Source organism: Myotis myotis, unplaced genomic scaffold (assembly GCF_014108235.1).
Source record: "Myotis myotis isolate mMyoMyo1 unplaced genomic scaffold, mMyoMyo1.p scaffold_m19_p_15, whole genome shotgun sequence".
Lineage (NCBI taxonomy): Eukaryota > Metazoa > Chordata > Mammalia > Chiroptera > Vespertilionidae > Myotis > Myotis myotis.
This window is the reverse complement of record NW_023416319.1, coordinates 23,675,298-23,702,433: the sequence shown is the minus strand read 5'-3', so window position 1 is coordinate 23,702,433 and position 27,136 is coordinate 23,675,298. Positions and strand designations below refer to the sequence as shown.

General features: G+C 40.9%; 1 protein-coding gene across 12 annotated transcripts in view; it reads right to left on the bottom strand.

Annotated features, from left to right (window-relative positions):
- The window catches only part of CPEB3 (cytoplasmic polyadenylation element binding protein 3), a 181,726-nt gene that overhangs the window by 48,083 nt on the left and 106,507 nt on the right, over nt 1–27,136 (bottom strand). For 11 of the 12 annotated variants that reach the window (XR_004972187.1, XM_036336608.1, XM_036336607.1 and 8 more), the window contains 2 exons: nt 25,072–25,239; nt 22,808–22,897 (listed from right to left, as the gene is read on the bottom strand). The exons of the other annotated variant lie outside the window; for it this stretch is intronic. Coding sequence is in view for 10 of the 11 variants with exons in the window: in XM_036336608.1 (XP_036192501.1) it covers nt 22,808–22,897; nt 25,072–25,239 (258 nt within the window). In the remaining variant the exon portion in view is untranslated. The remainder of the gene's footprint in view (nt 1–22,807; nt 22,898–25,071; nt 25,240–27,136) is intronic. 12 annotated transcript variants of the gene reach the window in all.

Here is a 27,136-nt window from a genome sequence, read left to right as displayed (position 1 = left end):
CAAACGGGCACCGAGCCCCAGGGAATCTGTTAAAAATTCAGTATTTTCATTTAATGTGAAAACATTAATTCCACTTGCCAAAGAGAATATTAGAGATGAGTGAGTTAGAAAATGCAAAAATCACCAAGAAGAGGTATTGGCATGTGCTCTCAAACCTCCTGCCTCACCAGGTTAAAGTGATCTTCCTTCCACAGAGGTCCTGAGGGGCACGCTGGGTGTCTTGTTCTTGGAAGAACCCTGTCTGTGTACACGATGCACAGGCACACCAAAAAGGCCTGGGGCCCTGGCTAGTGTTTCTCAGTGGTGAGAGTATCGGCCTGCACACTGAAGGGTCGTGGGCTCGATTCCCGATCACGGGCATGTACATCGGTTGCTGGTTCACTCCCCAGCCCTAGTCGCTGTGTGTGCGGGAGGCAAAAAGTTGATGTGTCTCTCATATTGATGTTCTCTCTCTCTCTTTCCCTCTCTCTCTCTCTCTCTCTCTGTCTCTCCCTCTCTCCTTCCCTCCCTCTCTTCTACTCTCTTTGAAAAGCAATAGAAAAATATCCTCAGGCGAGGATTTCAAAAAATGGCCTGGGGCACACTCGGTGAGCTGGGACGGTCTCCAGCTCCTTGCCTCTGCAAGGCCACCAGGCCGACTGCGCCTTTCCTGCACATCACTGCCCACCCTCTACAATCTCCCACATCAAATCCTGCATTGGTTTCAACCTGGGCATCAGATGAAAAGGCCTTCCAACCAAAACAAAATACACCAGAAACACCCCAAGCCACTCATGAAAACAGCTTTATGATACTTTCACCAACTAAAACACCTTCTGGTAGATACCTCTAGGTCAAGTAAACCAACAGGACAATAGAAACCAGAGGATTAAAACAAAAACACAAACAGGAAGGAAGACTCCTTCAAACACATTTCCCTCTTGATCTTCAGAAATGTAAGGTCAAAGGAAACAAAGTAGAAAAAGATCCCTTCCAGAATAACAAGGTCAATGTGATAGAAATTAAATCAATGATTTACTAAGAGGCAAATTCCACATGGTACTATGAAAAGAGTTCTGGACTGGGAGTCAGAAGGACTGGATTTGGGTCTAAGTCCAGCATTTTCTGTGTGTGGTAATAACAGCTGATGGACCTTATGCGCATTAACTCATTTCATGTTCACACACACCTGGGAGGTAGGCACTATTTAAATGCTGTTTTACGGGGAAAGCACTTGCAGAGTGATTTAGAGACCTATTCAAGGTCACCTAGTAACTGGTGAAACCACGAACTTGAACATTGACTTGGCTCTTTTCTCTGTAAAATGAAGAAAACACGTGTCCTGATTATCTTATAGAAATGTAGGTTATGAGATAATATATGTGAGGATGCTTTGTAAATTAGGATATCATGAAAGTGTCAATTTTTCTTTTGCTGCATTTTCAGTTATTTATGTGCTATGTAAAATTGAGTTTTGCATATGCCTCATTACAAAATTAGAGTTCAAGTTAATGACATATACTTTCTACTTCGCATTTGCAAGCATTTGGTGAGTAAAGGGCAGTCATCCAGATACTAAAGAAAAACAAAGTTTTTTGAATGACAGGCTGAATATTTCTGTAAACCAAGTGACTGAACATTTGCTTTCATATATCATTAGCCATTCCCAGCAGGAGAATGATCAGATGTGGTATTATTTGCTGATGTGAATACATTCTTTAAATAAAAGCCTATTGCACCTATAAATCAAGTTCCTCAAACTGTCACTATGATGGAAGGTTATCCTATTAGTTTGAAAGGTATAAAAAAATCTTGGCCAAAAATTCATAAACTCCCTCCCCTCTGAGCCAGAGAGAGATAACAGGATTATAAAACTCCTCATATTTCAGGAGTGGTGACCTTGTTTCCCAAATGCCTGATGAGTATGCGGGGGCTTTGGAGACGTGGTGGGCGACAAGAGGCCCTCAATGCAGAGCCAGTCTGACGGGGTCAATATGGGCTCTGGGGGTAGCAGGAGGAACTCAGCACTGTCACCATCACGACCCTGGGTCACAGGCAGAATAGATGGCAGAAAATTGCTTGCTTTTCCACTGGTGCCAAACGGGTTGGGGAGGAAGGTAGAATAGTGAGGGATTTTTGGACAAGCCTGAACCGACCAATGCACTTCCCTAGGGTAAAGAGGAACAGGAAGGTATGAGGGGTGGGTGGGTGGGGGGGGAAGAGGTGCTAAATTAGAAAAATTCCATTTTACTTGGCCATGTTGTTGAAGGAAAAATTTAATTAAAAGATCTTTTCTCTTAATACCTGAGAACACATTAAGTATAACAACCTTCAAAATGTTCTTGGCTACGTTTCAAAAACAAAGCGTCCCGAGTGCTTAAACACATAATTTCGCGTGTTATAATTTTTTATATGGATCCCTAGTACAAATAACAATCACCATGAACTTCACCACCACAAACACCAGTTACTGAGCGCTTACAATGTGCCAGGCACTTTGCTAATAAGTACTGTACATCTGTTAGCTCTTCTCCTCCTCACAGTAATTCTATAAGGTAAATACAGTTGTTATTGTCACCATTTTACAGAACTCCAAGTGATTAAGGGACACAGATTAAAATCTAAAAATTAAACTTAGGTTTAATATCTAGGTCAGCTTCCAAAGCTCTCATTCTTTAGCCACCAACTTACACTATCTCACCTAACAACGCTAAGGTAAATTTGCACTATCACTAGAGAATAAGGACTTCCCAATTTATTATTGTCACTTTGTAACAGTGGCCATTTAACTATCACAAAAGTGACAAAAAATAATAATAAACGATTATTTTAGTAGCAAGAAGTGGTGACCTGTGCTTTTGTCCTAAAATTTAAGGCCTATGCAGATATAGTTGCTCTAAAGCCCATAAAGACTCTATTAAGAAGAGCTGAAATGATGAATTTCAAAATAACCAGGAGAAGTTTAGATTTAGTTTTATTTAGGTCAATCAAATTTTCTTATTTAGTAAAGATGCTTATTGGTTTGAATATTTAGAATGAAGGTTCTTGGGGGATTTAGAGAGCAGATATCACTGAATTAAATTGGATTTTAATAAAATGAATATCACCATAACAGTAATAATCAACTTAAGGATTCTCAATGTATCCTAAAACCACAGGGTGAATCTGGGCAGGGGATACAGGATACTCATATAATCCTAAGGTATCACTTCATAGATAAGTATGGCAAAGGGAGAAAAAGGTACTTTCACAATGGAGGAATCTGACAGATAACACCTTAACCAAATGATCAAACTCAACATCAGCAACCGCAGGGCAGCTGACACCACTGCACTGCGTCCGTCCCGTACTGTGTCTCTCTCAGTGTAGAACATCACCTGCGCAGTCTTCTTGCTAACAGGGTTTCACCTGAATCTCATCAGGAGGGAACAATCAGAAACTTCCAAATTAAGTGATATTCTATAAAACATCTTGCATGGACTCTTCAAATGATACAAAAGACAAAAAGCCTGGGAAACTGTCTAAAGGAGAGTAAAAAGATATGATAACTAAATGCAAGGCTAGACTTTGACTGCATTTTGGATTTTTTTTTTATTAAAAAAAAACAGCTCTAAAACACATTATTGGAACAATCTGGATATTTCTTGGAGACATGCTACTACATTTAGGAGGGGTCTTGATATCTACAACTTAGACTCAGAAGATTCATCAAAAATATACCTGTATAGCTCAACTAGCATGGCTCAGGGGTTGAGCATCAACCTATGAACCAGTTCGATTCTGGTGAGGGCACATGCCCAGGTTGTGGGCTTGATCCCCATTGAAGGGCATGCAAGAGGCAGCCAATCAATGATTCTCATCATTGATATTTCTGTCTCTTTCTCCCTCTCCCCGCCTCTCTGAAATCAATAAAGATATTTTTAAAAATATATACATGTATATATACACATACAAATAGAAAAAAAAAGAGAGAAAGCAAATGTAGCAAAATGGTAACTGGTGAAGCTAGAGGATGGCTACATAGATATTCATTATACTATACTCACAATTTTTAAATTTTTATTTAAAAATTTCACAGTTTTTAAAATAAAGATTTGTGAAAAAAAGGAAAATCCACGAGGTCTTAATGAAGAAGAGGGTAATACACTCTCCCATTCTCCAAAGAGGTGTGTGGTCTTTTGAAATAGTTCTTAAAATCAACTAACTTGCTCTTAGTGATTTGTATGTTTCCATACAGACTGCAGTAGGAAAACAATTCCAGCTCATAAGGTTGTGCCCTGACCTGCTGCTGCCTTCAGAAAGCAGTGGCTGATCAAGCAATGGTCGGCTACTGATTAAGGGAGATCAGCCCCAGGAGGAGAATCCACGGCCTGAACAGACAGAGAAACCTCTCCTCACACAGAGTCCAGGCTCCCTGCTTTCCCGTGACCTTCCTAAAGAGACATGAAGGGCATCTCCCCCGCCAGAGCTGCCTGAGTTCAGACGTTTTCTTCTGGCACAGGAAGTCTGTTCCAAACATTCTCTCTGACCTTGGCTTTTAGGTCAGAGGATTTACCTGGTTTGCCTCAGGAGTCTTTGTCTTTGGATTCAATTCAATGGCACCAAAAATATTTAGGAGGTACAAAGCATGATGCTAGGCACCGAAGCTACAAAGATGAAGAAGCTAAGGAAGATTCCCTGCCCTAGAAAAACTCAGCCTGTAAATAAATAACTAAAAAAACAACATGAAAAGTGTTATGCTGGGGGTATGTCCCACAGGACGCTGGGGAGAGACAAATGGAGCAGAGGCATCCGAACACCACGGGAAGTCAGAGAGCGCAGGCCATCTCTGAGCTGGAGAAGAACTACTTGTCCAGGACGGAAGGGCATTCCAAGGTCAGGAAAGGGCACAGGCCAAGGCACTGAAAGGTCGAAGGATCGGTTCATTTGGAAAACAGTGAGTAGAGTTCCTTAGTTAGATACAGGATTGGGGGCAGAGGGTGGGAAGAGAGAACGCAGCTCACCAACCCCCTGCCTGCTGCCTGGTCTCTGAACTGGATTCCTCTTTCATTTTCCTCTTGGAAGAGAACATCTATCTCTAGGACTTTCTGAATACTTCCACGTGTCCTGGGCACTGCAGGGGGATCTGACAGCAAGTCCTTGTTCTCAAGGAATATAAACGCTAGTGCAAGAAGGTCAGAAAGAATATGCACAGACAGAGCTCTGATCTAGGAACAATGCATGAAGGACCCAAAGAAGCATTTTTAAAAAACACATTTCACTGTTTTTCCAAATGAACTGAACTTCATAGAAAGACGACAGACTTTTCCAGGGAAGACATGGCTAGAAAAACCAGTAAAGACTTTCCGTAGATGGTGGCACAAAAGCCAGACCTTAATGGGATGGCACAGGTGAAAACAGGATGAAGCGCATCCCAAGGAGAGGAATCAGCCTCAGCTGCGAGTGCAGAGATGGTTCTGTAGGTCCTGCCTCCGTCCATGGGTTCCTAAACATTCCCCTGCGCTCAGAACCAATGGTATTTCCTTGACTATACTTACTCCAGAGGGCTGAGGCTCAAATATGTTGGTTCTTGGTGTTTTGTGTTACATTAATAACTGTTGCTTTGTGGGCTAGTTGCTTGGCAGGCAGGGATGGGGGAAGGTAGGAAAGAACAAGAAAAAAAATCTGTTGGGTAGACTCACCTGAGTTGAAATTGGAAATGTACTTCCTGTGTTCTTAGTAAAGTCCTGCAGCCCAGGGCAGTGCCCTGGGGCACTCCGCCTTAAAGTCTGCTCTTTTTATGTAACCTTGCAGTCCCCATATAAAGAGGTCTTTGTGAAATCTGCCAATCTGTCAGTTCTAGTCATAGTCAATTCCAACAAGCACCTGACCAAGAAAACTGAGACCAGACTACAGGTGTCGGAGGGAACTGCTCAAACCAGTTGGGCAACTTTATTATGACTGAGCATTACATTTTCATCAGGGTGAAGGACGCTAGTATTATTCCGCATCTACTAAATCTAAGTACTGTGTTGGTGCGTAGGTGTCTGTGTCTCACATAATCCTTTTAATATCTCAAGTAGTATTAACCCTGAGGAGTATTAATAAACTGAGGTTCAGAGATTAAGTCACTGGCTCATTGTCATACAGGTGGTAGCGACTGGTGCCCACATCTGAGTCCACAAACACTCAGTTCTTGGCCCACTGCTTGTTCTCTCCCTCACGTAGCATCAGACAACTGGCAAATTCTACATTTTAACCCAGAGAACGCTTTCCTACAGTGACAATTTCGTCTGGCCTTGGATATTGGCCAAACTCTGACAATCTAATTTCTCTTCTCCCTCGCACTTCACTACTCCTCTGAGTTCTTAATGCTGTCAGTGGGTTTTCTCTGTGCCACTACTTTCCCTTGTCAAGGCTAAGGTCATTGTTTCTTATTTATTGACCTCAGAGAGAGAGACAGAGAGAGAGAGCGAGAGCGAGAGAGAGAGAGAGAGAGAGAGAGAGAGAGAGAGAGAGAAACATCGACTTGTTCCACTCATCTATGCATTCATTAGCCAACTCTTGTATGGGCCCTGACCAGGGATTGCAACCTTGGGGTATCAGAATGACCGAGCTACTCGGTCAGGGCTATCCATTATATGGTGAAGGACAATCCAAATTTGTTCTCAACTTTCAAAAATTTTCACCAGATCCTCTCAGTCAGCTTCCCATACCAAAATTTCAACCGACATATCCTCTCCTGGTCTCACTTGCTCATAGCCTAGCCCTTATCCAATGACTGTCAGCAAGTCCTGTCCCAAGCTACGCACTCTTCTAACACAACCTCTTTGCCTCAGCCTCAGCCTGCCAAATTCATACCTTCCACTTCACTTTCTGAAACCTGCTCTCTTCCAAAGAAAGTTCTCGTCAGGAGTGATTCTGGCTTCCCCGCCTTTCTAGCACCTCTGCCGGGCATAATACAGCAGGCACTGCTGTGAGGGCCTGTAAGATGTCCCTGCTATCTGTGTGCCTGCTCAGACTTTGTCCCATGGCCTGGACACTCCTACTGCCTGCTCCTTTCTGTACTGTCCCTGAAACTGTAGATGCTTTTAAATCAAAGGCTAACGCTTTTTAAAAAATATATTGTTATTGATTTCAGAGAGGAAGGGAGAGGGAGAGAGAGATAAAAACATCAATGATGAGAGAGACTCACCAATCGGCTGCTTCCTGCACGCACCCCCTCCCTGCCCCACCCCGACTGGGGACCGAGCCCGAAACCCAGGCGTGTGCCCCTGACGGGAATCGAACCTGCGACCCTTCAGTCCACAGGCCAATGCTCTATCCACTGAGCTTAACTGGCTAGAGCAAGACTAACTCCTATAGTTTATCTTCAGGTAAGTGTTTAATAAAACAATTTAAACTGGGGGCATGCTCAGTTTTTAAATGCAACAAGAGGATGCCGCTCCATCTGTCAAAATAGGACCTGACAGAAAGCCCCCTCCCGCGGCTCTGCGTGCAGCTCCCGTGTTTTTATAAGAAAATCCTTCCGAGCATAAAACTTCCATTGGTCAGATATTAAAATGTAGGACTGACCAAAGAGTGTGAATACTGCAAGCCAGACCTGCCTTAAAAAAAGGGTGGAGGACAAAGTATTACTCAAAAGCTTAGAACCTGCAAAAGGTTAAGTACAGGCTAAAAGGCCTCAGCTTCCCAATTTGGTCGGTTTATGTAACTCAAAAGGTGGAAACGCTTGGAATCTGGGCCTAAAACAACACTGACTTACTTCCATTCAAGTTATGCTATGAGGGGGAGGGGGGAATGTGAAGTCTGAAAACTTTCCTTTCCAAGGCCAGCTTTAGACAAACTGAAGGGAAAAGAAATGGATGCCGTGAACCCAGCACTGCAGCCTCACACGACCTATTTCTGTCCATTTAAAGTGGAGCCCTCTTTCCTGGTGTGGCCTGATTTAGGCCAGGTTCACAAACCACGTGGGTATTTAGTATAAACTTCCACAACTGCCTGACCTTGATCACAAGGACCAGCAGTCCAGCCAGTCTGGCCAGTGCAGAGGAAAAGACAGGATCACCAGGACCAACAGCCCCTCAGAAGGACACTCGCTCAGGTGGATGGGAACCAACAGAGCACGAGGCCTGCGTCCCTCTCGCATAAATGCGCATGCCTGCCTCTGTTCCTGCTCACTGGACCCTGTGCCCATGGACTGCCAGAGCTGAAGCTGGCTGCCCGAGTGGGCTGCGGATGGCAGCTTCCGCCATTCCACTGCCGGCATCGCCGACTCCTGAACAGTTTCAGAGCCACGTGGCCAGTCTCCTGTCCAACATCTGCAGCTGGCTGCTGTCCTCGCCTCTGCCCCAGATGTCTCTGCCAACAGTGGTAGTGCAGCTGTGCTGCTGCTGATGCCAGCTCTCTCCTTGGCCCCAGCTCCCCCTCCCCCCAAGAGGTGAGAGTAATGGCAGGAGCAGCTGCTTAGTACAGGACCAGGGGCAGAAGGCTCAGAGAGGGTAGACATCTTTTTTGTAGTTCCAGTGACAGCAGCTTAGGATATGGGCTATTCTCCCGGGAGGCAATGAAGGAGGTTATGCAAAACCCTATCTATCGTCATAAAAGCCTGTCATGCCCAACTTATTTTCCTAGCTGCCACACTCATAGCCCCATGCTCAAGGAAGCAGAGCGAAGCTGTTTTGTTTTTTAAATCAGCAGTCAAGGACTCTAAGGCTGCTGTAATTAGGTTGGCCTATGTCAGTGATGGCGAACCTTTTGAGCTCGGCGTGTCAGCATTTTGAAAAACGCTAACATAACTCTGGTGCCGTGTCACATATAGAAATTTTTTGATATTTGCAACCATAGTAAAACAAAGACTTATGTTTTTGATATTTTACATATTTAAATGCCATTTAACAAAGAAAAATCAACCAAACGAGTTCGCGTGTCACCTCTGACACGCGTGTCATAGGTTCACCATCACTGGCCTATGTCATAGCTAGGTGTTAAAAATGAACTGGGTCAATCAGATTCCCTCTCTCTGGATTTCAACTAGAAATATGAAAACAATTTGCCCGCAAACAGAGAGGAGCATACGTGCAGAAAAAAAGCTGAGTCATGATAATGGTGGGACATTATAATGAAGAATAATTTCCCCTGCTCAAATCCCTGCAGCCGGCCATCCCCAGCACAGTCTCCTCCATGACACCTGGTTCTATCACAGGTCCTATTTCTGGGCTTCCTTGTTATTCATAATCACATGCCCAATTTGAGAGAGCACAAGAGTACCTCTTACCTTTGCAGTCAATAACTCAACCACAGCCCCGGCTGGGTGGCTCAATTGGTTGGAGCATCGTCACATACACCAAAATGGTTGTGGATTTGATCCCCCGTCTGGGCATGTACTGAAGGCAACTGATTGATGTTTCTCACATGTTCCTAACTTCCTCCCTCCCTCCCTCCCTCCTTCCCTCCCTCCCTCTCCTTTCATCTTTCATCCTTTCTTCTCTTCTTCCTTTCCTTTTTGGTTCTTCTCTTTTTCTCTCTCCCTCTCTCACTCCCTCACTCTCTTAAAATCAATAAACATATCCTCAGGTGAGGATTAAAAAATAATAATAAATAAAGTAGGAAAAGCAAAACAAAATTCAACTACAAAGCAGTGTACTCATGTCCCAAAATGGTGTGACATTACCCAAGAGGCATAATCCCACAGTCCGGCTACAGCTAAAAGGCAGCTCAGAACTACAAATTCATCCTAAACCAGCTCTTGGAAATACCCCAGCTATGTATGAATAACAGAATAAAAGAATTCAGGAAAACACCAAGGATCACTTTCATTTTTAAATAGCTAGGTCAGTGGTCGGCAAACTCATTAGTCAACAGAGCCAAATATCAACAGTACAACGATTGAAATTTCTTTTGAGAGCCAAATTTTTTAAACGTAAACTATATAGGTAGGTACATCGTTATTAACTTAATTAGGGTACTCCTAAGCTGGCCTTTGCTAACATAATAATAAAGCCACCAACACAAAATAATTACAATTCTTAAATTGATGACAAAAATACCTGTAGGATTTTCACCTGGTTGGAAAATACAGGTAACTTTATGCTTTGAGTAGGTACTTTTGTCACCCACACACGATTTGAGGATGCGACTAGCACTAACCACTGCACATGAGACTGCTGACTGACTGGCTCACTCAACTCGTGCATGAAACGCGCGCGCGCCTCCCTCGTGCTGCGTATCCTGTCGCCCGACCGACACCCCCCACTTCTAACGCCACTTCTTCAAAATAGACTCGCCCAGGCCGAAAACCGACTTCTGCGCATGGGCCACGAAGTTTCAATCGCACTGTACGTGCGCGCCCACACGTGGTATTTTGTGGAAGAGCCACACTCAAGGGGCCAAAGAACTGCATGTGGTTCACGAGCTGCGGTTTGCCGGCCACTGAGCTAGGTCATATAGCTTAAGTTGCTAATTTTTATATAAAATACAGCCTTATAAATAATAGCACAAATTATCAGATTAGATAGCTTAAATCTACCTTCCTTTCCCTCAAATGATACACACTAGCAAAACCAATAAAAACTACTTCCTTTATAATTCACGGGGTAAAATACTGTAAGAGCTGTGTGCACTTCGGAAAAATACTTTACCTCTTTGAGTCTCAATTTACATTGTGTTAGAATGAGATGATCTTTAAGGAACTTACCAGATCCCGAATTTGATGGACTCTATTCTCTTAGCAAGTGATGAACTTATCATTTGCAAAGATAAAACTCATTCATTTAACAAATATCTGAGGGCCAGCTATTGAGGCAGGTATGCAAGGTACTGGGTAGAGCGCAGGGATCAAAACCTAATAAAAACCCTACTCTCGTTAAACCTTACATTCCAACGTGGAAAATAGAAAGGCATAATTTTTCAGGTCATGAAAAACACTTTGAAGAAAATGAGGGTAAGAGGTACAGAGAGAAAGAGGATGGAGGGGTGCCTATTTTAGATAAGGAAGTCAAGAAAGATCTCTCTGTTAAGGTGACATCTGAACAGAAGTCTATGGGAAGAGATGAGCAGGCCACTCAGAAACCTGGGGGAAGGTGGTTTAAGACAAGTAGAAGTACAAAGACGCTGAGAAGCCTTTGTTATCCCTTACTTCAAGGGACAACAAAGAAGTCGGTGTGGCCAGAGGGTAAGGGAGAGAATGATAGGAGATGATGTCAAAGAACACCCAAGATTCAGCAGACCCCTGAGAGGAAATGGTTTACGCTTCAAGTTCAAGATCCATACTAATGTGTTCTTGGCTTCTGCAGGGGACCCCTATTTTCCAAACACACAGGCAAAAAGTAAGTCCACAATTGCAATGTACCATTTATCTGACTTGGAAATATGCAAAAAAAAAAAAAAAAAGTTCTGCAGATGTCCAAATTAGCATAAACTTTATAAAAAAAATTGCTTTGGGAAGCCATGTGATATCAAATCCGGAGTCATTAAGATTTTCATTTCTTTTAGCTTTGGTTAAGCTTCTGCAAAATTATCCTAAAAAAGTAATATGAATACAGGATATATTAACAGAAGCATTATTTATAATAACCTAAATGACCAACAAGCAAGTACATTATGGCACAGTAATAGGTTAGGCAGCCTCTTTAAAAATATGAAAATTATGTAAAAACATGGGAGGAAGGGGGATAGAAAACTGTATTTGCTATTACTATATCTTCCAAAATATGTCTATATCTATCTATATAGAAATATATCTATATCTATCTATATAGATATAGATATAGATATAGATATAGATATAGATATAGATATAGATATATAAATAAATAAAGACTGGAAGGAAACAGAAAAATGATGATAGTTAGTTCTTCTGGGGAGGCAGAATTATTCTTATTGTTTATGAAACTAGTGTCCTGGTGCACACTGAAAGGAAATTAATTAGAAGAAATATTTTCATATCACTATTTGGCCTTTCTCTATAATAGAAGTGTCAACCAAATTCACGATCGACAATGACAGGTCGAAATACACACGTGCAAATGGCACCAGCAAGAGCTTTATATGTATTGCACATGCGCAAGTCAACTTAGCCTTTTATAGATATAGAATAAACTTGCTTAATTAGACCTGCTTTCAGATTTAGCTAAACTTTTTCCAGCTCAGTGAAGCACCCCAACTTCTCTTTCAGGTAACTGTCAGCAACACAAAAGTAAATATCAACATGAAGCAGATTATTATTGTAGATCACACAGGGAGAACAAAGGGTAAAATATTTAACGGTAGCAATGTTTGACTATATTCTGCAAGTGAGAAAACCTGCAGTCATTTTCGAGTTTCACCATTTCTTACTTCTTTTCAGTTGGGTCAAGTTTCAAAACTTTCTAAATCTCTGTTGTCTCGCTAATGAAAAAAAAAAAAAAAATAGGATTCTGCCTAAGTCTCCTATCTATGTACTCTAGGACTTCTGTGAGGATCAACGGAGATGAGGAATGGGAAAACGATTCACAAACATTTGGTTGAACTATAAAATGTTTGCATCTGGCTGTAAAGCAAGTCAGGTTCCTGGGCTGAAGAAACTCCAAGGAGGCTAGTCGCTAGGGAGAGGAAGCCGGGTGTTGCTATGTGATGTCATTACCTGGCACCCACAGCAACCGTTTCTGGGCTGGGCTGTGGGCCGCATTTTGTGCCATGGCAGAGTTGGCTGCGATTTGGTAGGGTGTCCCCCTTGGAGGAAGCCGAGTGTTGCTATGTGATGTCATTACCTGGCACCCACAGCAATCGTTTCTGGGCTGGGCTGTGGGCCGCATTTTGTGCCATGGCAGTGTTGGCTGCGATTTGGTAGGGTGTCCCCCTTGGAGGAAGCCGAGTGTTGGTTTGTCAGTGCCAGGTCTGTGGTGCCGTTTATTTTTAAATGGCCAGTGCGCATCATGGCAGCTCCTGTGTTGAGCGTCTGCCCCTAGTGGTCAGTGCGTGTCATAGCTACCAGTCAGACGGACACTTAGCCAGATAGATAGATAGATAGACAGATAGATAGATAGATAGATAACACTTGTTCAATGTAAACCAGATTGCTTTATTCTGGTTTTAATACTTTATCACAATATGAAGGCCTATAAGTGGGATAACAATAGAAATTACTATGATTATGTACCTGACAAAGAGGACCACACACTCATCACTACGCCAGAAGGATTGTCAGTAACCCTGCACCATCTGATGGTGTTGACTATTCTTTCTTGCTGCTTCTTTCCTTTAGCTCAGCAGCCATAGATACACTCCCCACATCTCCACTGCCATGTCCTCTTCCTTCTGATTCCTAACAACATTTACTTCTTACCTGTTTTTCCTTTTCTTCTCCCTCCTTTCTATAAAGATGACTCTTGAAGGATGTAACCTCCAGTCACAGCCTCAGCCTCTTTTCCCAAAGTCCCTACAGCCTCAATTCCAATTGCTCATTAGGAATGCTTCCTCAGGTAAGAGGCGAGGGCCTAGTAACCTCCACATCTTTAATCAAATCATCACTACACCAAATGGTTTTCTCTCTACGGACTCCCCTACATTCAGCAGTGCCATGATGCTCCCATTCAGTGGAAGGGATTTTTAGTACAACCCTGCTATCAACATGATCTATCTACTCGATCACTGTGGACCCCTTCTCCCCTCATTCAAGTACTATCTCAACTCTAATATCTTAGTTGTTCGTGGTCCTCATCATTGCTTATAAGCCTGATTATAGAAGACTTCTAAATGGCTTTACTGATCCTGTCTAAACCCAGCCTGTCCCTTATTAAAAAAAAAAAAAAAAAAATATATATATATATATATATATATATAATTTTAATTTTTAAAAAGCCTTAAATAATATCTAGGCTTTATGAAAGTATTCTATGTGTATTTTCTCCTTTAATCCTCATAGCAAATCAAAGTAGACACTACTATTATTTCCATTTTGTAGATTTTACAAAAGAGATTTAGGAAGATTAATAATCAGCCCAAAGATACTTGCAATGGCAAGAAGTGGCATAGAAATTCAACACAGATAGCTTACTCCAAAGCCTGTACTCTTTAAAAAAAAAATACACACACACACACACACACACACACACACACACACACACACACACATATATTATTGATTTCAGAGAAGGGAGAGGGAGAGAGAGATAGAAACATCCATGATAAGAGAGAATTATTGATTGGCTGCCTCCTACACGGCCCCTACTAGGGATCGAGGCCGCAACCTGGCCATGTGCCCTGACTGAGAATGGAACCATGACCTCTTGGTTCATAGATGCTCAACCAATGAGCCATATCGTCTAGGCCAGAGCTTATACTTGTGATCATTAGTTACCAGGCACAGATTCTAGGCCTGGGAGTGAAGCTACCACCTAACCCTGCCTTGAACATGCAGGACCATTCTTAATCTCTAAGCCATTCTTTTTCCCCTGAATGTGATAGTGTATAGTGTAATATTTAAGAAACTTGGGCTCTGAGGTCAGCCTATTTAGGCTCAAATCCAAGTCTTAACATTTAACACATGACCATGGACAAATTAATTACCCTCTTCTAAACCTGCTTCTTCCTCTATAAAATGGAAATAATAAGCGTGCCTACCTTGTGGAGTTGGTAAGATTAAATGAGATTAAGCACGGATAATAGTAACCTGTTCTCTGGATCACAACAAACCCTCAGTAAACGGTAGCTATCTAATTATCATAATCCCAGCCCCAGGCAATTCCTGCCTATTCTTTTCCTGCCCAGCTTATAAAACCACAGTCCACAGGAATCTCTTCTTCCTCTGGATACCTAGGATACTTTACTTGCTTGTCATTGACCATAAATTGATGTATATTTTAATAAAAATAACATCACCATTCATGATACCTTCTGTATGTAGGGACTGCTTTAAGTACTCCACACAGATTTACTTATTTTAATCCTCATCACAACCTTATAAAGTAGGTACTATTATTATCCCTCTTTTGCAGGTGATGAAAGTAAGGCACAGAAAGGCTAAACAACATGCCTAAAGTCATACAACTAATAAGTGGGAGAGCCCAGCAAGTCCATTTCCAGAATTCATGCTCTTTACCATCCCTTAATGCTTTACATCTGTGTTTTCATGTCTCTGCAGGAAAACTATAGCCTTCTCCAAAACAAGAATGGTGTCTTCTCTGATCCCAATAGGCCATATACAGACTCTTCCACAGACTGATTTGCACAGACTCTTGCATAGACTGATGTACAAATATTAGATGGATTAATCATGCTGCATGATCATTTGAACTAGGAGCTAGATTCTCTGTATTTATTGTTCTCCTGCATCCATTTTCAATAACTATCTGCAAATTACTTTATTTTTCCGTGTATAAGATGCCCCCATGTATAAGATGCCCCTACTTTTCCAAACCCAAATTAAGAAATCAATATTTTAAACATTTTGCTGGTCTTCCTCTTAAGGCCTTCTTCTACGTTTCTGGCATCTTAAGGAGCTGTTCTTCCTGTTTTCTCCACTGTCTGATCAGACACTCAGTGGGAGGAGGTCCAAACTGTCTCTCTGCAGCTCTATTTCCATGCTCTTTTGCATAGCTGATTACATTGAATTTTGCAGAATAAGACAACCACTTACCGGTATTTATCTTTTTATTTTTTGACATCTTAATGGGCTCAGAATGCTTGGTCCCTGTTGCATCTGCACACTCTCCACCTCCACCTTCAATTATGGCATCAGCTGACTTTAGTAAAATAAGGCTTGTGATTAGAGGAAGCCTGTTTGACAAGGTATAGGGTGGGCAAACTTTTTGACTCGAGGGCCACAATGGGTTCTTAAACTGGACCGGAGGGCCGGAACAAAAGCATGGATGGAGTGTTTGTGTGAACTAATATAAATTCAAAGTAAACATCATTACATAAAAGGGTACGGTCTTTTATTTCAATAGTTTTATTCATTTCAAACCCACGGCTGGTATGGGCAGTATGACCCATGTGGCTCCCTCCTAGGCTGACTTCTGTGTATAAGATGCCCCTCGATTTTCAGTCTAACGATTTTAGTAAACAATAGCATCTTATACACGGAAAAATACAGTACCTGCATCCAAGCTATTATAGACATGATGATATTGATTAGTATTCTGTATGAATTCGAGATCTGGTTCATGCCCTAACATTTGGGAGAATCCCAGTTCCCAGGACTCATGATTTCAGCTCTATTATTCCAGATCTAAAGTGCATGAGAATGCAATTTCAGGAAACTTTTCCTCAATATTTTTATTAGAGGTGGATTTCTTTTCATCATCAAGAAGGAAATTCAGAAAACTCAGAGCAAGACTTTGCTTCAATTTTACCAATAGCTATTTAAAAGTATTTTAAACTGATATTTCTACTTGACCCAACTCCACTCTCCCTCCATCCCAAAGCCAAACACCACACAAATGCCTTGATGTCAACTCTCTCAGGGGGACTAGATCAGTTTAGTGAAGAAAAAAAAAAGTCCTACTTCTTCAAGGCTCTTTCTTCTGCATCATTTTCTCCTCCTCATAACATTCCAACCACACTTCCTTCATTTCCTCAAAGTACTAAAGCTCTTCATACTCAGTACTTCCCATGTGGTACTCTTCTGTTTGGAACTTGCTTCCCTACACTTTCTAGTTAACACCTCAATTTTCGGGTCTGCTTCACTATTTTCTCAGAGAAGCTCTCTCCATATCCCCAATCTAAATTGATACATTTTAAAGTCACTGCACTCTCTTATTTTTCCTTTAGAGAACGATCACTATTTGTAATTGTGTTTATTTTGTGACCATCTGATTATTTTTTTATCTTCCCCACAGGACTATAAGTTCATGTGGTCTGAGAAGAATCATAAAGACACACAATCTGACTTCCATGCTTCTTCCGCCTCCCATGTTCTCAGTGGTGCTCTGGAGAACACCAAGCAATTGCCTGCTTGTAGCCACAGACTAAGTGTCCATAGAGCTCTACATACCTTCGAATGGTTGGTCAAATGCCTCAGTGGCCCTCGTCTCCATCACCTACAACTCTGCTTGACCCAACAACACTTAAGGGGGCAGTTGCTATATCTGGCCACTGTCTCTCTATGTAGAACTTAAGCCCTCTAGAGTTCATTGAAATTATCATGGTTTTACAAACTACTCCAGCTCTGTATAGTAAACCTGATACATGAATGAATGAATGATTCTTTTTTTTATAAGGCATATACTTTTTTTTAAAAAGGGCCAAAGAAAACTATAGTGGATCGTTCATGCTTTCCTCTCTACTTACATGTAAGTCTAAAACATATAGCCAAACAAACTGTACCTAATGGCCAACCTCAGGTGACCTAAAGAAAAGTACAATGGGAGAAAGAGACAGTACCAAGAAGGCACAAAACTCAATTAACACATTGTTTGCAGGTAGTTTTTATCGCGCGCTAAGAGGTAGCGCAGGCCATTTTTGCTAATTTTTTGCGCAAATGGCAACGTTCAGTAAAATTACGATAACTTTAGTTTACGTATTTATACGTTACCCGCATTCTACCGCTAGTCTATAAAAAACGTATTAATACGTGTCCCGCGCTCTACTACACGGGTAGAACGTATAAATACGTAAAACGTGTAAACACGTTTCCTGCATACAATGTGTTAAAACCCTAAGGGATTTAAAGAAAAGTAGAAAAAGCACAAAGGGGCATTATTCAAAAGGCACAGAATAATTTGGGGTGAACTGCTTAGATGGCCCCAACATTTAAAGCAATGGGCATTGATGCTCAAAGTTAACTTCAGTCTTGGAATAACACCAAATTTCTTTAGGTCCTTCCCAAATAGGTCAAACTTTAGCTAAGAGCAAAACAAGACAGGAGCCAAAAGCATAATTATTATTTCTCCTCCTTGACCCCAATCACCAAAAAATGCAACCTGCTCTCTGAGGACACAAGCCTGAGGACCAGAATCAGGAGATCCAGATTCCCTTCATAGCCTGGCTCTCACTGATTCATCTCCAAACTTAACCTCAGCTGTAAAATAAGGGCACCAATTCTAGTGTTCTACAGTTTTATATTATGCTGTTATATAGGAACTAGAGGCCTGGTGCACAGATTCGTGCACCGGAGGGGTCCCTTGGCCTGGCCTGCGCCCTCTTGCAATTGGGATCCCTCGGGGGATGTCGGACTGCCAGTTTCGGCCCAATCCCTGCAGGCCAGGCCGAGGGACCCCAACAGTTCATGAATCTGTGCACCGGGTCTCTAGTATGCATATAAGATTTTTGGTTAATCTCTTCCCACTCTCCCCACTTCCCTCTGAGATTCATCAGTCTGTTCCATGTTTCCATGCCTGGGCATTGAGCATCTGCCCCCTGGGTGGTCAGTGCACGTCATAGCTACTGGTTGAATGGTCAAAGGGTTGAACGGTCACTTAGGCTTTTATATATATAAATGGTACAAAAAAACATGGAATTTATAAAGCTGATAAACTCTCCACTGCTCAGACCAATCCAATGTTCTCTCCAATTTTCAGTAACAAATCTAAGTAGGATATTGTAAAAAATACACACACACATGTGTATATATATTGGCAGATAAGAAGAATGGTTATCCAGAAACCATTAAATGTAAGGTATTACTAAGGGAAGTGAAAACATTTAACTTAGAAAAGAGAAGACTGATAGTCCTTTAAGTACCATGAATAGATGTCACAATGATGACTTATTCTGTTTTATTTTATAGGACACAATTGACTAATGGATGAAGACTGCAGGGAAGCATTTGACTCAACAGAAAACAAACTTTAATAATTAGTTAGGTCTGCAAGTATATAGAGTTCCTCTGAAATAACCTGCCTCCTTTGTAACTGGATGCCTCAGAAGCTAATTGAGTAATTCTCTGGGCTATTTTAGAGTAGGAAGTCGAGAGATTTTATGTAAAGGAATTTGAGGGTCACATACAGTCTCCGTTACATATTCTTCCTTGTGTGTGCATTTTTATAGCCCTTAAAAATATAAGAACTATCCGTAGCCTGGGGGCCATTGCAAAAACAGGTGGTTTGCTGATCCGTGTTCTGGAGGAGTGCTGTCCAATAGAAGTGTTACTCACATACATTTTTCAGTTACTCAACTGTAACTGAAAATTTTCTAATATTTATATTTAAAAAGGTAAAAAGAAACAGGTAAGGTTAATTTTAATATATTTTATTTAATCCAATATATCCAAAAATTATCATTTTAGTATGTGAAGAAAATTAGTGAACCTTTTAACATTTTTTAAAACTAAGTCTTTGAAATCAGTGCATTTCACACTTATAGCATATCTCAATTTAAATTAGTCACATTTCACCTGGCCAGGGTTGCTCAGTGGTTGAGCGTAAACCCACGAACCAAGAGGTCACCGGTTCAATTCCCAGTCAGGGCACATACCCAAGCTGTGGGCTCGATCTCCAGTAGGATCTCATCACTGATGTTTCTATTTCTATATCCCTCTCCCTCTCCCTCTCTCTAAAATCAAGAAAAATCAATCAATCAATAAATTAGTCACATTTCAAGTACTCATTAGCATTGAGAAATAGCAGAGGTGACCTTCTAATGATTCATATCAATGAGGAAAAATGGAACAGTCAACAAGCAATTGTTGGAACAAGTGGCATAATTGGAAAAATAAATCTGGATCCTTTCTTCTGCCTTACTCCATTATAACTTCCAGATAGAAATCAGATGGCAATGTAAAAAGGTAAAATAAATTCAAATGCCCCCAAAAGAAAAAATGCCAAAAAATATGTTATTTTAATCATTGGATTGGTGCCGGGAGCCGGTCCATCCTTGCTATTTCAAGGGACCTGGCATATATGGCATACTGTTCTTAATATGTTTGCTCGCCTTCTTGGCACTATGCATTTTAACCAAGGTCACCTCTCCGAGAAAGGTTGTTTCCCCAGGTAGGGATTTTCCCCTGAAGTTAGGGAGGAAATAAAACCCCTTAACTAAATGCCAGGCGGGTAATTAATCACTTTAACTTCGAACAATCATGCTTAAGCTACATAATCTTTACTCCCTGGAATGGAGATAAGAAACGCCCTAACCTTTGGAATAGAGATTGATAGGATTGGAATCAACTGGTATAAATACAGATGTAACAAGACAACAGGACACAGAACCTAGACACAGAAACTGACCACAGAACCTAGAGACAGAACCTAGCGAGAGAACATGGCAAAAGATCCTGGACAGAAACTGGCCACAGAACCTAGAGACAGAACCTAGCGAGAGAACCTGGCTGAAGAACCTAGAGACAGAACCTGGCTACAGAACCTGGATAGAACATGGCAAGAGAACCTGACTAGAACCTGGTGACTGAACCTGGCTGGAGAACCTGGACAGAACCTGGCTGGAGAACCTAGCGAGGGAACATGGCTACAGAACCTGGCTGGAGAACCTGGAGAACCTAGCAAGACAACATGGACACAGAACCTGGCTGGAGATCCTAAGCAGAACCTCTCTGGAGATCCAGACCAGAACTTGGCTGGAGATCCTGGCTGGAGATCCTGGCTAGGCTGCTGATCAACTGAACGCTGTCTCCATGTCATTCCTTCTTTGCTGACTCCGTCCACACCTTTGGGGACCCCTGGACCTGCTGGGGTTGGACACCAACAGATTGGCAAAGATGGAAAAGGCCATATCCCCAAACCCTCATTAAACCTGAGTTTTGGAATATAAATGTGCATAACCTTTCTTAAGGGCAGCTTGGCAATATGTATAAACATATACCTCACTTCTGAAAGTTCACCCTAAGAGGTAATATTTATATAAAAGGACAAAAAGATGAAGGCATAAGGATATTCACTGAAGCATCATCCATGAGTGAAAACAACTGGAAGTAACTTAAATGTCCATCATCAGTAGGACTAATTAAATAAAATAAGGTCATTAACAATAATGTAGGTTTCTTATAGAAAGGTGCTGACATTGCTGGGGGAGGGGTGGGGGGAATGTAGGTTATTAAACAGCATGCATAATGTGATCCTGTTTATGTAAAATTTTAAATTTCATGTAAATGTATATATTCACAGAGATATCAGAAGGATATTTAATAAAATGTATACAGTGATTATTTCTGATAGAGGTAGATATGGGATAATTTTCTTTGGATATGATCATATGTATTTATCTTCATTTTTATAATGATCATCTGACACCTTTTATCCCAGAATTATTTTTATAACCTCAGCATGATTTTTTTTTTCAACTGGCACCCTTAGACGTACCTTTTATACTTGTCATTTTACACAGTATGTTACAATAACCACAATATGAATACATTCTTTCACTGAAATAACACTGTCATGATTCACATAGGCAACTAGTACTCTGAGGAATATCTTTTTACACATGGGACTTAAAAGAGTATATTATATATGGTACAGTGTAGTAAACTTATTCATTCACTGAAATAACACTATTCTGATTCAATGAATTATTAGTACACCTTTTTTTTTTTAACACTAAAATAAATTTATTTCAGAGACAACTTTTCCAGAACCTTTCTTCTCCGATTGAGGCCTGCTGTCAAAGTGTGGTTAAGCTGTCCAGGGTTCCCCTGGGGCCAACACACAGCTCACTGCTGGGTCAGGAGCTGGTGTTGCCTTGACTGTGTTTTTTTTGTTTGTTTGTTTTTTAATGAGTTTATTGGAGTGATATTGGTTAATAAAATTATATAGATTTCAGGTGAGCACTTTTAAAAATATGTCTTAAAGGCGTGTGTTTAGACAGTGTCATACATGCACCGCATGAACACATTCCTTTGCTGAAATAATCAGCATGATGATTTTTATCTTTTCTGATTAATATAAAACTTAAATTCTTTACTTTAAAAATTCTTCTAACATACGGACATATGTTAAAAGCAAACTAATAGCCCTCTTTAGTGAATAACACTTTCATAGGCTATAAAGAGAGTGGGGAGAAATACAGGCGACAAAGAAACCAAACATGAAAGGAAGCCACTTGCCTTTCCTCAGTTAAGCTATCTTTGATTCCTGGAAAAGGCACAAGAAGGACAAGTATTTTGACCCCATCTTCTAGTGGTGGGTAATGTTTTACACAACAACTATCCCAAAAAACAATTCCCTAGAGATGAAAGGCAGCCTTAAAACATATCTACAGAACATAACATGAGAAGGACACTTCTCTTTAACCCAAACACTCTTCTGTATACATCTAGATGCATACCCAGAGTTAATATCACCAGAAAAGATCCCTAGATCCTACAAAAATGGCAAACTATGAACAAACTAATACATTTTCATGGCCTTGTAAAAAAGAAAAGCCTACCGAAAATAAGAGAAGCAAAGTTATGTGAAGAGTCCTTTGCTAGCTTGCTCTGCACCCATCAACAGATTAAGTTGCTTAAGAGACAGACACGAATAAAGATAATTTCATAAAATGTCATTCTTTAGTCACGACATTTTCCAAGTTTGGGCTTTATAAGATCTATAAAACCACAGGGCTATGGGATACAAATAAAATTTGACTTTAGGTAATCTTTTCCTTTCCCATCACTGCCATTTCTCAAAACCCTAGATCCTTTTTCTCAAATAGTTAGCACGAGCTTCATTCACAACAGACTCGCAAGGCCTCACTGTCAGTAGAATAGATGCCCCGAAACAATCAGTGTGCTCCTGGGAACAGTCTTCAAGTGAAAAACAGTGAGACACGAGCAGATGACCAATGTTAAATGTTTTCTCAATTGTGGGGGGAAATGTCAACAGCTCTTTCATGAGTTAAAAGGCTGCTTTTTACTGAACTATCGAGCTAGCTCTCCAACAGGCAGGCAGCAGAGACACTTTAAGTGCCGGCAGAGGAGACCTTTCAAGGGCATTACCTTTCGGAGGAAAGTACGACTTGCTTTCAGCTTTGTGAGGCCAGTCCACCACGAGAGGTCCGAACCTGCGGAAGCTGGCAGTGATCTCATCTGCAAAACAGAGGAGGAATCTTAGCAAAAGAGAAACGAACATTGCAAACTGAATAGCATAAAACATGCCTTTTCATGTAAGAAATGTTTGGAGAGCAGTTTTGTAAAGCATTTGTACAGAAGGCAAACCTACGAAGCAAAATACCGATCATTCGGGGGGATACTTTTGGTCATTCACTCTCACCCACGCAGAATGTGATTCTAACTATAATTCATTTCCCTTCACTGCCAATTCACTGATATAAAGATTTGGGAGGGAAAAAATCTGACGTTAGCTAAGGTGACCTCCCTGTCAAATAAAATGGAGATTCTAAAAATAGGAATGTTTTCTGCTTTTAGAAAAAAGGCACAGTCAGAGAAAGATAAATATCACATGATCTCACTCATTTGTGGAATATAATGAACAACATAAACTGATGAACGAAAACAGATCCAGAGACAGAGAAACATCAATCAGACCATCAAACCTCAGAGGGAAGGTAGGGGAGGGTGGGGGTAAGGGGGAGAGATCAACCAAAGGACTTGTATGCATGCATATAAGCCTAACCAATGGACACAGACATCAGGGGGGTGAGAACATGAGTGGGGGTGGGGGGGGCTAAGGGGGGGTAAGGGCACATATGTAATACCTTAATCAATAAAGAAAAAAAAGAAAAAAGGCCAAAGTACACAGAATATTTAAAATATTTTTACTTGTGTAAAATAATCTCTCAGATTATTAACCCTGGATTATTATTATTAATCTAAAGAGTATTAATCTGTACAATTATTTTACAAATAGTTAATTCTTTTGGTGAGGAGTAGGGGAAATAAGTAGATAATTCTATTTGGTGGGTTAAGAAAACTTAAAAGCCAAGGTTTCTTTCATACACACCTACTACACATCCTATAAAGAAAATGTTTCAAAAGTTAGAATTCAATAACTTTATCTTTTCCTTCTGACTTTTTAAAAAAATATATTTTATTGATTTTTTACAGAGAGGAAGGGAGAGGGATAGAGAGTTAGAAACATTGATGAGAGAGAAACATCTCTCAGCTGCCTCCTGCACACTCCCTACTGGGAATATGCCTGCAACCAAGGTACATGCCCTTGACTGGAATTGAACCTGGGACCCTTGAGTCTGCAGGTTGATGCTCTATCCACTGAGCCAACTGGTTAGGGCTCCTTCTGACTTTTGACTCAAAGCAGGAGATTATAACTTAGCTCCTATCCAGGTTTAAGTTGCCACTCTCTTAGTCATGATCAAAACTTTGTCTTAAAGAAAAATCCATTTGATAAATAAAATTAACATTAGTACAAGAATAGTTCAGAGGAAAGTGAGTCTCCATTTGTGTACAACTTTAAAGGAGCAAGTCTAAAATAAAACTATTTTTAGAGACTATTCTCTCAACACACACACAAAAAGGATGAAATGTCAGAGCTAGACTAATGCTGGCAAAACAGGTTTTGTAAACATTTTATAGCAGGTCCAAGGCCTAGAACTAGAGTTGTTGTTTTTTCCCCTTAACTGTTATAATTGTTTCATTTATCCACTCAACAAATACTTATTGACAACCTTCTGTGTGCTAACTGGCTTTAGGCATAAGAGAAAAACTTACTTTTGGATTGGTAGGATCTCAAAAATATGATTAAGAAAATTTCTCCTTAATCTTCATTCTTACAGATAAGAGGGAAGCTCTTAACTAATAGGCCATCTATATTAAAATATGAGATGGCGTGATATAATGGACATAAGCAAAAGCTGTGATGTCGAGTTCCAACTGCACCACAGCTACATGACCCCGGACAAATTGTTTCTCTCTGATCTGCCGCTTCCTCACCTATAAAATGGAGTTGGTAGGCTATGCCTTCTGGGATGGCTATGGGGATTAAATGAGATACTACAATGTGAAGCACCTCGCACAATTATGAGCTCGTACTAAGAGTTTCAGAAAAGTTAGCTCTGATATAGTAACTAGGAAATGGGAGGCTGTTGGGAGACTGCTATGTATAAAACGCATATAAACAGTAGACCTGAAATACATCATCTATTGCCGCTCCATCCATTGAATAGTCTCACCCCCTGCTCACTAAGATATGAATGTCCTAAAACTGCCCTGGAGAGGAGATGCAGGGTCAGATCACACAAAGAACCAACCTGGCCTTTATAAAGTCAACAATGAACGCACAGTACCTTCGTCGATGTCAGGAGGAAGGCCTCCAACAAACACCTTTCTAGAGTAGCGCTCTACTCGCTCCCCATTTTGACAGCGAGTGGGGGAACTTAAGCCAGAGGACAAGGACTGATCGCCATGACTGTCATCCAGGAAGGCATCTTCAAAGGGGAAGAGAGAAGACCGACCTGAAACAAATGTGGGAGTTTGCACAGTTAAAATTCTTTTCCTGGACAACAAACGTTTTATTAGGAGCCAAAATGCAGAGTAAAGCATATAAAAAGGTAACTCCTGAGCTGTGACGTTTTCAATACAACGAGCGACGGCAGGTTACCAGGTCTAGACGAATTTGTGCCATCATTTTTGTGTGAAGGTATGTAACCCACAGACACGACTAGACTGATACTAAGGAAGAAGCATTAAATGCTGCAGCTGTTTTTGCTGCTAAAAATTCACCACATCTTACTCACAGAGTCCCTATCACTTGCTGCTAAGAGTATTCAGCAAGTTGTGTATCCTTTCCCTAAGCATTTCTTAAAATAAATGAAAAAGTAATCTTTATTCACAGATCTTTATTTGCTCTTTATGGTGAGCTCACAGGTTCAGTTCTAAAGATGGACACTTGATGGCTGAGGGAATATTAAACTGATGACAGAGGCTGATAACTTCTTTGAGAGCTGGACTAAACATGATTAAGTTTTTTCTGCCATTTCAAGCTACTCCAATTTGAAAATAAACATCTGCAATAGTAAAAGGTGGGACAGGTAAACGAAAACATGTCAGTTAAGATGTGGGAGGACAGATGTAGACGTGGTTATGACATTTTTAACCCTCCTAACGCAGGCCATATTTGATATCACGCAAAAATTTTTTCTCATTGTTAACTCTACAGCCAAAGAAAGTGTACAGAGCAGAGTTACCTACCCACGCCACATGGTATAAGAAAGATACCAGCAGTTAGAGTCTGTTAATAAATGTAACACAGGAATGCCATCTGGCAACAAAATAAAATCTAAGTTTAAAAACAAATACATTTCCTGTTTGAGTCAGTGAGTTCCTGGTAAAACTTTCCACTAGGTTCCCCTCTAAAAACAAACTGTCTTGAGCACTCTTTAAAAGAAAAATTTCCCTCTAAAATAAATTCATACAACTCTTAAAAAAAAAAAAAAAGTCTCCCCCATTTAGTCTATCCTGTCGTTAGCCTGTCTTTATTTCCCTGAAACCTAGGTTCTGCGTCACTACAGTCAACTCTCTGAAACAGAATATAAATAGCCTTAGAAAAGTACTGAACATTTATTTCTTTTACAAAAAAAAAATAGTTACTAATATAACTCTGTTTATTTTATGAACCCAGGTGGTATAAGAAAGGCACTATTTTGATGTTGGGAGTTAATAAATAAAAGGACCAAAGAAATTTTTGTTCAGCTTTTCCCAGCTTAGCTACAAAGAAACAGAACAAAACTGGTCACCTCATGTCACCTAGCTTTTCCAGCCTGACAGGAAAAAACAATGGACAGTAAATTCTCATCCTTGTTATTTGTTTTGATTACCGGAGGGAAAAATAGATCTGCAGCAACTATAGGCAAAATGAGTTTCCCAAAGACACGAAGAGCTGTTCTCCCCCGGCCGTCAGCTTTGCTTTTCACGTAATCCACACTCAGTGAATTATGTGCCTACTCTGAGATAGGAACACGCCCAATCACATTTCCCACAGATTGTTCCTATCCCCGCCTCTGACCCTCAACACTAGTAACATGAGATGCTCAGAAAACAAAAGCGTGTGTGGGAGGAGGGAAGGGAGAAGTAAATTATATTGGAAAACATTGCCCAGCTTATGCCTTTCCCATAGATTAACAATCCACATTGGAATACAAAAGGCTGCGGAAAGTTCCACGGTAAAACAATTTATTCCAGTATTACCTGGATTAAAATAAAGGAATCTTGCCCAGCTGGTGTGGCTCAGCAGTTGAGCATCGACCTATGAACCAGGAGGTCACAGTTCAATTCTTGGTCAGGGCACATGCCTGGGTTGCAGGCTCGATCCCCAGTGTGGGGTGTGCAGGGGGCAGCCGATCAATGAGTCTC